At 41.8% G+C, this 14,615-nt stretch overlaps 1 protein-coding gene across 2 annotated transcripts; it reads left to right on the top strand.

Annotated features, from left to right (window-relative positions):
- The first annotated feature begins 3,198 nt into the window (after positions 1 to 3,198).
- Positions 3,199 to 8,888, top strand: mycn (MYCN proto-oncogene, bHLH transcription factor). Of its 2 annotated transcripts, none has more exons than XM_032585484.1 (3): positions 3,199 to 3,327; positions 3,707 to 4,358; positions 6,812 to 8,888. In XM_032585484.1, the coding sequence occupies exons 1-3, from the start codon at positions 3,247 to 3,249 to the stop codon at positions 7,573 to 7,575; spliced, it is 1,497 nt and encodes a 498-aa protein (XP_032441375.1). In that variant the 5' UTR covers positions 3,199 to 3,246; the 3' UTR covers positions 7,576 to 8,888. The 2 variants fall into 2 exon arrangements, with proteins under 2 accessions (XP_032441375.1, XP_032441378.1); XM_032585487.1 differs by having other exon boundaries at positions 3,199 to 3,338.
- The last annotated feature ends 5,727 nt before the right edge of the window (positions 8,889 to 14,615 follow it).

Here is a 14,615-nt window from a genome sequence, read left to right as displayed (position 1 = left end):
TACATAATTAAAATGATTTACCCTGCTGTTTGTTTACACTCATAAAAGCATGAGAGCACTAAATGCAGCTGTGCGTGCTGCCTGTCTGACCTAACACAGTCAGTCTCTGTGTAATTGAAGCAGATTGCTCTCACAACATGCTTGTGTTTGCACCATCCAGCATGGTGACTTATAAATCTTTTATCCAAACTGGCCTAATTGCTTAACCATCCATGGTCCGGTCCAGAGGTGAATGGTAGGAGGGAAGCTGGGGATGCCGTGGTTGTCACAAAAACAACAAGTAAAGAGGCCAGAGCCTACGCTACCTTTGTCTGACAAGTCTGTCTTTCATCTCTATAGACTACATTCATATGTGATAAAGTGAAAAATGAGAGCAGAAGATTAATGGTTCCATAATGAGCAATTGAAGACTTAATACTGATGTGTCCTCTTTATATATTGCTTATTGAAGTCAATTGCAATACCTTACTTGTTTACCATACACATTACTTCATCAGCATCTATATAATTCAAATAAAATCAGTGATTTTTTTTTAAAGTGAAGTCCTGTTGAAAGAGCATGGTAAATGGCTTGCACTTGTACAGTGCCTTATTAAGTCCTTAGGATGCCAAAGTGCTTTACTCTACATTCAGTCATTCATCCATTCACGCCTACATTCACACACTGGTAGTGGCATGCTAATGTATAGCCACAGTTGTGCTGGGGCACACTCTAACCTCTACCAGAAGACAAGGCAGGTGAAGTTTCTTGCCACAACTACAGAGGCAGAAAGAGCAGGAATCAAATCTTTCGTCCCACAATATTTGTGGGACGAATTCCTACCACTGATAACCACCCTCTTGATCTAGTACAAATACAGATTAAACTGAGTCCATAGGTCCAAGCTAATGACTAGACTATCACACCTGATAGTCCTGTAGACTCAGTTTGATTGGGGACCAAAATTGCAACATTTGTTACATTTTCAATTGGTGCAGTTCGCTTTAGGACATCCTGTTACCCCTCTTGCTTTTGGTGGCACTACACCAAGAACCACTGAAGGAAACAACATGAAACCTTTTAAAGAGGTTACTGAGATTAACTTTCTTCTACAAAAATTGTAAATAAAATTGGAGTGATGTGAGATTTCTCTTTTGCCTTTTGTAAAAGACTGAAAGACATTTCTCCCACCAGCGCAATGCTTGCACATTTTTAGTATTTGCAAAGAATGCAAATGTTGCACTATAACCTACTTCCTGCTTTTGGAATGGTCTACAGTCTGCTTGACGTTCCCTTATGCACTTGAACCACAACAGAGTTCACTTAAACCAAACAAAGATTTTGGTTTAAAATTTGACCAGAATTCACTTTTTTACTCACCAGAGTTTGATTGTGCATTCACACCTCGCCAAATGATCAGGGTTTTCTATGCAGATGAACTAGAGTTCAATTAAAGCAGACCAAACAGGGCTGGTGTGAATGCACCCTGAGACACCAAGGCAGACGCATACCCTCTTAAAGCAGCTTCAGTCTGAAAAGCATCATACATCCTGTGCTTCCCTGATCTTTATTTTCTATGTTCCCACTCCCACTCTGCCTTTCTTCACAGCTGAGGATGCCTCTGTTGCTGCTGCAGGGTCAGAGCTATGCACCAGTTTGAGAAAAAAAAAGTAGTATGAGCGGACATGTAAGAGCCTGTGGGGAGTTTCTGACTCCACAGCCATCTCTTCTCCAAGTTCCTGGGAGCTGAATGCAGAGATGGTCCCAGGAAACTCCCTGCCATTCCAAGCCTGTTGACCAAACAGCTGCAGATTCTCAGTTTACTAACTTTGATTTTTCATCTTAACCACCTACAATACACTCAATAACTTTACAACAACAAGCCTACATTTTAGTACAAAGTAGTCCCACAACTGAATATTTAATATACTTTTTTTTAAATGAAATACTGTATTTTATTATCTTTCCATTGTTTTCTAAAATAGCTGGAAGCTGTCAAGTCTTCCCACTCAGCTGGCGCTCAGCTGAAAGTCGTTTTGTAAACGTTTTCCCTGAAAATAAGTGAATATCATGAACTGTGTATACGCCTGTGCATAATTACAGATGAGCAGTTCATCCTAAGCTCTCATTAGAAAAGGGAATGGGAATAACTCCAGGCTACAACCACCGCTTGCGGTTACGTAACATGCTCTTCTCCTTTTCAGTCTTTATCCCGGAGGCATCTGAAAGCTCCCCTTCCTGCAAAGCCTGTTTATTTCTTGAGTTTCTTTTTTTCATTCTGAGTTTTTAGATGAGGATTCTCCTAACAGCCAAACATTCTTTTAATATTTCATCTTTTTCTTTAGAAAAAAAAATTCTATCTCTTTGTGAATGCCTTTGTTTGACTCGTTATATACAGTGATGATGAGCATCTGACTTTAACTTTCGTGTCCATCCACAGGAGGGCGTAGGTGAGCGCCGCTTTGTCTTCAATCTGGGTGAACTGGTGGCCTTCAGACAAAAGGCAAAACATTAAGAGCTCAACCAGAGAGGATATAATATATTATATATATTATTATTAATATATAATTTAATGTATATTATTAAATAGAATAAAATTATATATATATATATATATATATATATATATATATATATATATATATATATATATATATATATATATATATATATATATATATATATATATATATATATATATATATAATGATTAATTGTTTAAATTAGTATAGAATTTTAAGAATGTACTTTATTTTTTACTTTATTTTTTTCCAATATGTTTTACCATACAGTGTGTTAAAACCCGTGTGGAGTGAATGGAGAATAGCTTACGTAGTAAATGCTGATTTTTACAGCCCTTAAAGTAGCACTCTGAAGGACTCATTAGCAATTCAACAAATGCACCAGCCAAAGCTTCTCATCTTATATCTTTAGGACAAGCCTGAAGCAAGCTTTTTCTGTTCTTCCTTTCTTTTTGTCTTTTGCTTGTTACCTGTTTTATCCCATTTCTTTAAAAGAAACACTTTCTTTTTGACCCATTCATTTCAGTATTGAAGCTATGTTCTCCATTCACCTTGAAAGAAGGATTCCAGCCAGCCTCTCCCCTCCCGCATCGCATCCCAGTCCACAGCATAGGTAGAAATTTTCCCTCCCCTAAACCAGCCCGTGTGGGAGGAGCTTGCTTTCCTCCCCTCAAAACTAAAGTGTATAACACTCTGGAGAGACCCACAATGTGTGTCAGAGGACCGTCTTAGCTCCAAAAGTAGATGACTGATCCAAATCTGGTGTCTGTATTAACTACTGACTGCAAGATACGAGAAATATCGATTCACGCGTTTTCATCCCAAGTAAGGACGAGGTGAGCATCTTCTAATTTCAGAAGATATTCTTCACATTTTGTATCCATTGTCTTATATGTCGCTAATAAATAGTTCTCATATTCGAATGTTGTCATTCAATTTATTTTCTAACAAAAGTTGCTTTTGTTTTAAAAGAATAGTGCAGCCCTCATTTGTTTTGCGCCTTAACAGTGCGTCATGGGCACATTTACGCACGGACTCCTTTGAGATTTGTGCGGTTTTTTAAAGCCCACAGTGGAGGCAGTTGGGAATCTGTGTGTGGGCTTTTGACTCAGACACTTTCTGTGGAGCACTTCTGTTAGAAAGAAATGTGGAGAGACGCTTTCCAACAGCGCACGCTGACTGAACCTCTCTTGTATGTTCACAGGATTTTCGATTGTTGGATAGAATGCCGGCGATCATCAGTAAAAACTCCGATTTGGAGTTTGATTCCTTACAACCATGTTTCTATCCGGACGAGGACGACTTCTACCTCTGTGGTCCCGACGCTGCGCCACCGGGGGAGGACATCTGGAAGAAATTCGAGCTGCTGCCCACTCCGCCCCTCTCTCCGAGCCGCGCTGCGCTACCGGGAGAGCCGGCGGCCGCAACTGCCTCTTCAGAGGCAGATCCCCTCGGCTTCAGCTTAGGGGACCCCTTGGACTGGGCTTCTGAGCTGCTGCTCCTGCCCGAGGACGATATATGGGGGGCATCCGACGACGGGGACCTTTTCGGCTCTTCTGTGGATACAAATCCCAACAACATCATTATCCAGGACTGTATGTGGAGCGGCTTCTCCGCCAGGGAAAAGCTGGAGCGAGTGGTAACGGAGAAACTGGGTAAGGCGATTACAACGGCATCGGCCGGGGGAAGGAACGCGTACGTCAGGGTGCCGGAGGTGGTGAGCCGCAGCTCGGTGTCGGAGTGCGTGGACCCCGCGATAGTGTTCCCCTTCCCGGTGAACAAGAAGAGCAGCAGCAAGGACGCATCTGGGACTGTTAACGCGTCCACAGCGAATGGAAGCACAGCTAGTGACTCCGGTAAGAATCAGATGAACACCGTAATATAATTGTCACACTTTTTTTAAAAAGAGATTTCTCATAAATATTAACAATGTCACACGTATTCTCTGAATTTTCACACATTACTGTTATTATTTGAAGTCTGATATATTTGTGGGACAGGATCTTGTTCATATGACTGGCCCAAAATCCGATTATCCCGTCACATTCGACACGCACACACACACGCGCGCACCCCCCCCCCCCCCAGCCTGCAATTACACACGCATGCAAGCACACCGACGCACACTGGAGTAGTGACACAGTGAACCGTGGTTTTATGTAATCAGCGGGCTCTTCATCCGGCAGATGGCAGTAAAATAGGGAATTGTGCGCTTTGCTAAACTCAGTTGGCACCGGAGCCAAAACAAAACAAAACAAAAACAAAAAAAAACACCACAGCAGCAGGCTGCAGGAGGGGGAGATGAAAAGGTTTTCAATAATGTGATGATCTTATAAAAGTGTGCCGTAAATGCTTTCATTACGCACGGATGAGGGACACAATTTGCGCACAGTTGGTGATAAATTGGCATTTAAACAGCTTGGCCAAAATTTTGCTGATAACTGAATGAATATCATAGACTATAAGAGTCTTAACAACAATACAACAGGAGGCAGTTGTGTGTTAGATTGGAAAATTACCGTACATCCTTTAGCACTCGTATTTCCCTTTCCCTGCCCCAGGAGCTCCCTAAATAAACACTCACACAAGTCCTTATCTGTGTGTTTTTGCTTGGAAAACAATACTACAAAAGCCCCCGGACTTGGCACAGAGTACAGACTCGGTCAGTTCTGCCTCACACCTCTGCAGTAAAGGAAAGAAGTCACTAAGTCCTGGTTGATTCTTCTTCTTTCTTCCCCTTTTTCTTATTTTGGGGTAGGCGGGGTGGAGGAGTGTTTTGAGCAAGCGCTCCATTCTCGACAGCTGTCTTCCTGGCGCCACTCCAGTTTTGGGGCTTAAATTGTGGTGATCCGATGGCCTGACGCCCCACCATCCCTGCGCACTCTGCCCCCAGACGTGTCCATCCTCTATTTTGGAGTTTACATTTTTAATGAAAGGAATGCACACTTTTAAAAGAAGAGTAGTATGGGATTATCCTTTCAGTTTGGCTCATTTCAAAATTTCAAACCCCTTTTAATATTTTTTCTTTTTTAAGTCAGTTTTACAGTCAAATTGCCAAGTGGAAGAAAGAACATAAAAAAATCCTCTGAACTGCACTCAATGAGCTGTTCCTTTCTGAGAGTGAAACACCAAAGAGGCTCACATGTGGCAGAGTCAGCCACACCCCCTTCCCTGCTCCCTTCATTCAGCCAGCTGTGCTCAGCTTTGTTTTGATGTCAGCAGCAGTCTGTATGAGCGATCAGTATGTGTGTCTGGTGTCTGAAGTGGGTTACCATAAGCTGTAAAATGACACACTCCACAGATGCTCCTGGGCTGATAATGAAAGCCATTATCACAAAGGCATTTTAACTGCATCTCACACCCTGTGCCTTCCACTTGTTCACTTCCAGGCACTCAAAGAAACAACGTAGGTTTGTTAAAATTTGGCTGATTTGCTCTGTTTTAGTTCAGCTGAGCCAGAAACTTCTCCAGTGCAGATGTTGGATGGTATCAGATTTTCATGATTACCTGAAATACATGGTCTCTTGACCAAACAGCTTGACAATTGCAGTTGTAATTAAAGTGATGGGCCAGCCTGGGCCTTCATTGGACTTTTCAGTAGGACATCTGGACTGTCTGTGTTTTTTGTAACATCAAAATTGGTCTTTATCAAATGTATGAGAAAATACTTTCCTTCAGCTAGCTGACTGGCAGTGCACATAAACAGGTAAGGGAGGGGGCAGTGCAGTGCTATTCTACCCTACAACCAAAGAAATCTGGTCTACCACTTTCTCTGGCATCTTGTTAAAATGACTTCTAACGGCTTTTTGTGGTCTTGAGTGCATAACTTGTTAAAATCTGAGTACCTGGATGCTGGTAACTGGCATATGTGTACTCCACCATATGCCTAGACTCTGTTAAAGCTCTTTCTACTATCTCAAACACTCAAAGTATTACCGAGGTTGTGGTAACAGACTGACGGCATTAGACTAATACTGTCTCATCTCGCCGAAGATTAGCAGAGGTTTTGAAGAAGGGAATTGGAATACAACTCAGAACTCCAGTCTGTCTGCTCAGTGCTGAGTATGAACATGCCAATGCCTGCAGAGCAGATTAGCTGAGAAGTGACTGACATTAAGCATTAAGACATTTGTGCCTGCGCTAAAAGCATTGAGCAACGTCCTCTCCCACACACATTCCTCACTTGATCTCACTAATTTATGAACATATTTACCTGTCACCTACTGTCACACGTAGATTGAATAGTGAGAATGTTTTGCACATCAGTGACAAAGTTTGTTTTGTTTTTTGTTCTTTTTTTTTCTCCCAGAAGAGGAAGACGAAGATGAGGATGAAGACGATGAAGAAGAGGATGATGAGGAGGATGAGGAGGAAGAAGAGGAGGAAGAGATTGATGTAGTTACAGTAGAGAAGAGACGCTCCACAATCAGCAAGACATCTCCCATGACCACAGGTATAGGAACCATCTGTGTTAATCCCAAGAGCCAAGATGCAAGAGGGATTGTCTCAGGATCTGGGGTTGTGAGTCGGTTCATCAGCCGTGCCCCTCAGGAGCTCATCCTGAAGAGGAGCTCGGTCCATCAGCAGCAACACAACTACGCGGCGCCCTCACCCTATGCCTCAGATGATGACCTGACCCCACCTCCAAAGAAACAGAAGACATCAGAGACATCGCGCCCTCCCGTCAGAATCGGTTCATCGTCCTCTACATCTTCCTCCTCGTCCTGCACCTCTGCCCCCAGCATTGCGGGCTCCCGCAGCAAGCGCAGCACCAGCGGGGACAGCAGTCCGCGTGGAAGCTCCGACTCTGAGGACAGCGAGCGCCGACGAAACCACAACATCCTGGAGCGCCAGCGACGCAACGACTTGCGATCCAGCTTCCTGACCCTGCGCGACCATGTCCCAGAGCTGGCTCACAACGAGAAGGCGGCAAAGGTGCTGATCCTGAAGAAGGCAACCGAGTACGTTTGTTCACTGGAGACAGAGGAGATGAGGCTCCAGCAGGAGAAGGACAGGCTGCAGGCTCGCAGGCAACACCTCATGCGCAGGCTGGAGCAGACTAGGACTCGCTGACGGACAACTGCCACAAAATAAAACCCCTCACATAGACCCTGGAGGAACCCCTCTCACCATCCTGAACTCCAGACATAGGCCTATACACTTAAGCACAGACACACAGGCCTTTATATCTGTTGGACTTTTGCACACAGAAACACTAAAATCTCAGAGGACATTTATCGTCAGATGCCGATACACAAACCTGGAAGAGAGAAGAGAAGAGGATGCACAGGGGGGGAGGGGGGGTTGCTGGAGGAACGCTCGGACTTTTACTGCCGCCACTTTTTTTGCACATTTGTTGACGTTAAGAATGTTTAGGGTTTACTTTTCAATCCAGTCACATCGAGGAAAGACAAAAAGAGAAAGAATGAGGAGGGAGACAAGAGACACTTTTTTTTTGTCTTCGCTCCCTCTGGTTGTTGTTATTGTTTTTTTTATATATCATTTCTACATGTATGTTTGTTTGTTTTTTGTACTCACTGTGACACCAGCCTGGAATTGCATGATTCCACACAGGGATGGGTGTTGGAGGGCACTTTGCTTGGAGAGTTCAGCGGTGCACGCTTACCTTTGCCTTCATCACTGCAAAACTGAAAAATGAAACATAAAAAACTGATGACCGAGGCGTCATAGCAGACACAAACAATGCCACTACAGGTTCTTTTTCCCTCACTCTTCTCACACTGGTGCTCAAACCAAGTCAGTGGATGTATAACTGTGCACCTTGCTAGGCGACACTTTTGTATATAACAATAGTGTGCAGACAAAATACACTCAGATCTGCCTTGTTTTATATTTACACTTTTGTTCTTGTTTTTTTTTATTTTTTAATATTCAAGTCAGGAAGCTGCCAATAACTGGACTGTAAGTTTATATACCTTTCAATGTACTGTAAGGTCTCAGTTTATGAGAGTCAGAAAAACTTTGTAATATAACTGCATATTTTTCCTTCTCTTTTTCTTTTTTGTATATCACTACGTTTTACACATTTATTTGCTTTTAGTGTGATACATACTAAATTTGATACTTATATTTTCGTAAGAGAATGCATTCTTGGTAGATATCACTTTATCTTGTCATTTTTCTCTCTTATCAGACAATTTTTTTGTACAGCAGATGTGTTCTATCCACATGTACCTGGACTTTCCCCACCTTTTTTTAAACTTTCCTCTTTTGTTGATATTTTTAACTATCGGGTGCATAGAACTGGGTAAACTGATATGTTTGTTTTTTTCACTACATTAAATGTACCTTTAGTGCTGCAACTCATGGCACTTTTGAAATACCTCATTTTGAAAAATAAATAGACAAAATTTCCTGACTTTTTACGTCTGTGTCTTGCCTCCAAATTTCTGTATTTGTTGTCGCTCCTCTCAGAAGCCTCATCCTCACAAAGAAAGAGCGCGTCTTCTGAATCCTCTCTGTTTCTGCACCCTGCGGCTGCCACCCCGCCCCTCCCTCTCAAGCCTCTCACACCCTACACACACACACACACACACCCCTGCACGCCCACACACATTTCCACATCTCTCTCTGTTTCCCTTTCTGCTATACACAGCTCTTCCCGCTACATTGTTCAGGCTGCTGCCATGGAAACTGGAGCAGCTGCTAAGTAGCAGACACGAGAGTGAGTCTTTTATTTGTTAGTAGTCTGTGTATTCCTCGTGTGTGTGTGTGTGTGGATATGAATGCAAATGTTCTTATGTGTGTCTACCTTTTGTCGTGGTCTGTGTGTGGCCCCCGGTGCCTGATATTGCCGGTGCTACACACTGCCTGCCATGATGCCCGGACAAGTCTCGATACTGTTTACCAACATCAGCCACATGGCTTTGCCCTCTTCCCCTCCCCTCCATGCCCCTTTCGATCCGTTGTCCCCCTGTGACTTCAGCGCTGGGCCTCGGCCCAAAAATGTGCCTTGGAAAAGGGAATTCTGTGGAGATGGCTCAAAGAGGAATCTATTGCTATGGTCAGCACAGCCTTTTAGTGAGCTCACAAAAAGAAATGGACAAGGTAAGAGGGGAAATGCACTGCATAAAAACATACCGTGTAGGTGATTTTGAGAAATTCTTTTAATCTAGGAAGCTGTTCCATTTTTGCCAGTGATCATCTTTACAAAAAGCACCTCAAACACTCCTGCTTATGGAGTAATTTATAGCTTCACAATCTCTGTGTTTTAGTATTACATAGATTTAATGACAAAACAAAACTGAAATAGACATCATGGAGGCGCAAGCATCCAGTTTCTTAAAAGAAGTGAAAAGGGAACAAAGCCTTGTAAATGACTTATGTTTTGTCAATGCAACATGATAATCTGATGTATAATTTGTCTCTGACATCATCAAATAGTGCACTTTTTTAATTCTTTGTATATGCTCAAATATTGTGCTGAAATTCAAAACTGATGATATTTTAAAACTTTTCTGTTGAACCCTTTTTGAATTTACCACTTTAGTTCAGTGACATGTCATAGTTTTTTATGACAATGGTTTTCATCCTTTTCTTATAAACTATAGCCTTAGAAAAATATTAAGTTTGCTGAGTGACACCACATTGACAAACATTTCAAAACAATCAATTAGAAGTTTGACTCCTTTGGGTAGTTATGTTTTTTTTTTCATTAAAAAAAGAAATCTTATAATTTTGATTATAAAATGTTAACGGTGTAACTATGTGTTTGATTTTTATCAAGCAGTGCAAATTTTCAAACTAAATTAAATCAGTTAGCAAGCCTGACTGACATTTAAACTTGGAGCTGGAACATGGTTTAGTTGTGTAATTCCACCAATAATCCTTGTTCACTTTCCTCTGCTCTAGTGCCGTGAATTATTTCATTTACACTTTTCAAATAATACCAAAATATGTGTTAAGTACCACTAAGTAATTCTTGTAGCACTGTAGAACAATATTTATAAAAAAATAAAAAATACTGAGAAAAGCCTACATGGACTTTTTCACAGTGACATTTTTTGCAGCCAGATGTTTTGAGAACTGAGCGACTATACTCAAAAAGTTTGGGTCGGAAATTTAGTAAATGGAAACATTGCATGAAACCTTCACATAAGTGACAACACCATAAAGATTGATGACTTTGGAGTTGAGGCAGCCCAAAACTGAGCCTCTCACAGGGGGCGGCGGGGGCCGCTGTATTACATAACAGGGGTCTGGCGTCTTTGTGTGCACTTACAGTGCATGTATGGAACAGGAGTCAGGCGTTTTTATCTGTGTACGAGTTCATGTTGTGACCTCTCCTGGGACTTCCCCTCACCATCTGCCTGCTGAATTCATCCCACTTGGTTAAAGCAGAAAACAAGTTCACAGACAATAGCCGTGAGCATGCAGGAGGGGAAAGCAAAACAGTATATCCTAACAGACACACAATGGACTTGGCTGGTAATATGAGCTAACAATACCCAAACAGCAGCGTCCAGTATCACACTTCCTGTTTACACTATAAGTTCAAACTGCTTCCTCTTCAGAGACACGCTCACTGCCGACACATTTTAACTGTAGTTAATCTCTCTGAAATGAGGCTAATTGGTTTAGAAGGGAGCTGATGTCGTTGAGTGGTCATCTCCTGTGTTTTAACAGACATATGGCCGAGGCTTTTCTTTCAGCTCAGTGACCGCCCTGGCTGACTGAAGCTCCTCAGACCCACACATGACACAGATCTAATGGGCTTATGCCCCACTAACGGGAGAACATTAAAGCTGCACAGAAAATAATGGGGCATGTTTGTGTTGCTCGAGCATTGGTGTCATCCTCCGGAAATCTTCATTAGATTAATCAACAAACACTTGTTCCAATGTTTCTATTGTCCTGCGGACACCGGGTCTGCATTGAACATGTCAACCTTTCCATATGGAGGGAAACAAAGCCTCCTGTGTGTGTTCGTGCGCAAGTGTGTCTGAGCCCAACCTCTGCACAAAGGCATCGCCCGTGCACCACACTGGGCTCTGTTTGCCAGGACCTCCGCTATCTGAGAGGGAGTGTGGGTGTGTGTGTGTGTGTGTGAGTGTCATAAGAGCGTGTTGCCATCTGTTGTGGGGTGCAGCACTGTTGCAGGTGTTTAGAAAGGGGGTGTGCGTAGGAGTTAAGGTAAATAGAGGAGAAGAGCCATGTGCATGGAGGGTGTTAGAGGATACTGCGGAAGAAAACACAGGCGAGCATGAGTGGAAACGGTGCAGCTCCTTCAGGGAGCCTCCTGTCCGGACTGAGTAATATGCAGCAGTGACAAAGAGCTACAGTAATTGCAGAACACACAGCGGACAGTGAAGCAGAAGAGGGTAGGAGGGAGGGAGCACAAGGAGAGAAAAGAAGGCCTGAGTGTTTGATCAAAGTTTACCAAAGACTGAGGAGATTTGCATACAGATGGTACTGTAGCACAGCCCCCATAATACCTTTCCCTCTCTTTATTTTTCTTTCTGACTCATGCACGCTCACACACACTCGTACGCAAATGTTATAGGGTTTCATTGAAAAATCCATGAATAGCCTTTCAAGAGCACGTTCAGGCGAGGAGACAGCCTCGGCTGTGCAACAGAGCATTGAAAAAGACCAAAAAGCAGGGAGGAAAACAGGATAGAAATAAAGATAAGAACTAAGATAGAAGATGTGAAGAGTGAGAGGAGTGGCAAAAAAGAAAAAGAAAAAGTCTTTTTGTCATAATCAATAAACACCTTTTTTTGTGAATGACTCATATTTATTATCTGCTAATGTCAATTCAGATCTTCCTTTCATCCTTTACCACATCCATCTTCACACTGTAATGACTCTGAATACCCCTATTGTGGATTTATTGATAATTTCTTTTAAGTTGAAGCCATTATTTCAAGGCAGGTTCTTGACAATAAACCTGATGTGCCAAAACCTGGAGTTCTTTCTCTGACGCTGAGCAGTGAAAGCCACAGGTATGTCCAAAACCAGCCTGAACTTGCAATCAGCTGCTGCACCGCTGACAGTATAAAGATATATCAGCCTGTAGGTTTCTGGAAACATGTTTGAATATCAACAGAAGCTCAAATCACTCAACATTTGTTCAGAAGCATTTATCTGTCACTGAGTAATTTGTGAAACACTATTACAACATAGCTACAAACAAACTTACAGTAAAAGTGAAGCTGAAGAATCTGATGTACTGAAATAGTTACAGAAGCTACAAGTAGAGTTACGTCATAGTTACCACCTGTCCTTTCTTTAAAGTCCATCTAAAGCTACAAATGTAGGCATATTTCTATGAACCTGAGTTCATTCATTAAATAAATTCAACTGCAACATGAAACATATTTTACTTAGCAGACAGAAATTTCCTGTTTAGAAATCATGTAAATTGGACCTGTGTGATCGCATGAAATAGGCTGAAATGTTCAGAAAGCAAAATTAGTTTCTGAAGAAATTAAGACATTTGAAAAGAAAAAAAACAGGAGTATCGTGGCAACAAACATGATATTTCTGTTTGTTGACATGATACAATATTTTCAGTAGAGGAAAATATAGTATTTTTCTATACTGAAAAATATTATATTGCATAAGGAGATCAAACCACCAGTCTGTGACCCCTAAGAGCACTTCAGTAGTGCAGTAGGACAGTGTTCCAGTTCACTTCAGCAAATTCACCTCTGGAATGGCAAAAAATGGACATTTTGACTGGTCCAGTCAAATTCCAATTAAATATCTGATTGAGATGCTATTCATGCTCAAGCCCCAAAGTGACTGAATTTAAACAATTCTGTTAAATGTTTGATGGTAGATGTGGCACAAGTTCTCTTTGGGTTCAGGGGTCAATTATTCTTCACACAAGTTGGCAATTTTAAAATAAGATATAAAACTAATGAGAACTATTTTTTTTATTTTTTCTGTTAATGTTAGCTTACTGATCTCAGATGTGCGAATGACAAATAAAGCAAAAACCAAAAAAAATATTTTATTCTTTGTGGGGAAAAGATATTCTTCAAATACCATTTCCCCACACTGTTAAGCTTAAAATACAATAAATAAAGGGTGTTTTTTTTCCTAATTTGAAAGTGGTTATCATTTTGTATAAAGCTGCATATTCTCATGCCCAGTCTAAGTATGCGCGGTTATGTTTTAAAGGATTCTTGTGCTGTTCCACATGTGTTTATTTGGGGTAATCGCTGGGGCGCTTCTGTGTTTGTAAATTCATAGTGAGACTGATTCATGACTGTTTCTCCTGAGGAAACAGATAACAAATGGTTTTCTGGTCCAGTGAACACATGAGGCGTGCAAACCAAATGAGATTTAACAAAACCAGTCTATGTGGGGCACTGGGGTAAAAGGATGGCTTACTGCTAAGGCAGTGTGAGACATATTCAGACTGACCTCAGGCCTAAGCTGACTGTTCGGACATCCCAGTGCTTCATAGGTCCAATCAATCAATTTGTGTTTGATCAGGAAAAATTCTGTTTTGAAAATCTTCACTTCAAGGGTTTCTTCTCTTTACCAATCAATATTGTTTGTCTCAAATATTTGGACTTGTCACATTTTATTTATTGAGTTCCACAAGTTCATTAGGTTGTCCTAAGAGCTGCAGGGCAAACCAAGAACAGTTCTCTGATTCTCTGCAGCTTTTGTTACACTATAAAATGCTTGTTCTATAACATGGCTGGCAATGAAATGGTGGAAAAATGTTGAAGAAATTTCAGTTAGATGAATAGGTTTGCCTCTGTCCATCCATCCATCTGTGGAGGGAGGGAGATTGGTGGATTCTTGTTAAATCACCATTGAAGAATTTAAATGAAAATGTCATGGACACTTCAGGAGGAAAGCCTGCTCTTTGACAGTTATCTGTCGGTTTGTTGATGAGCCAGAGTGCGACAGAGCAGAGGACTGAGCCCGGGCAGGGAAGCAGGATCCTCAGCAGCTGCCTCCCTGACACATGCACGACAGGGCTCAGTGGAAATCGGGTTAATGAATCGTGGAGAGAGGGAAACGGCAGGGTTACTTTTCTTTCAATACAAACCCCATCATTATCAGTTCAACCAGCACTCATCTGCACAACACGGAGTGAAGGGACAGACAGTGAGGTCAGTAGGTGGCAT

This window comes from Xiphophorus hellerii, chromosome 15 (assembly GCF_003331165.1).
Source record: "Xiphophorus hellerii strain 12219 chromosome 15, Xiphophorus_hellerii-4.1, whole genome shotgun sequence".
NCBI classification, from domain to species: Eukaryota; Metazoa; Chordata; class Actinopteri; order Cyprinodontiformes; family Poeciliidae; genus Xiphophorus; species Xiphophorus hellerii.
This window is presented reverse-complemented; position numbering and strand designations above follow the sequence as displayed.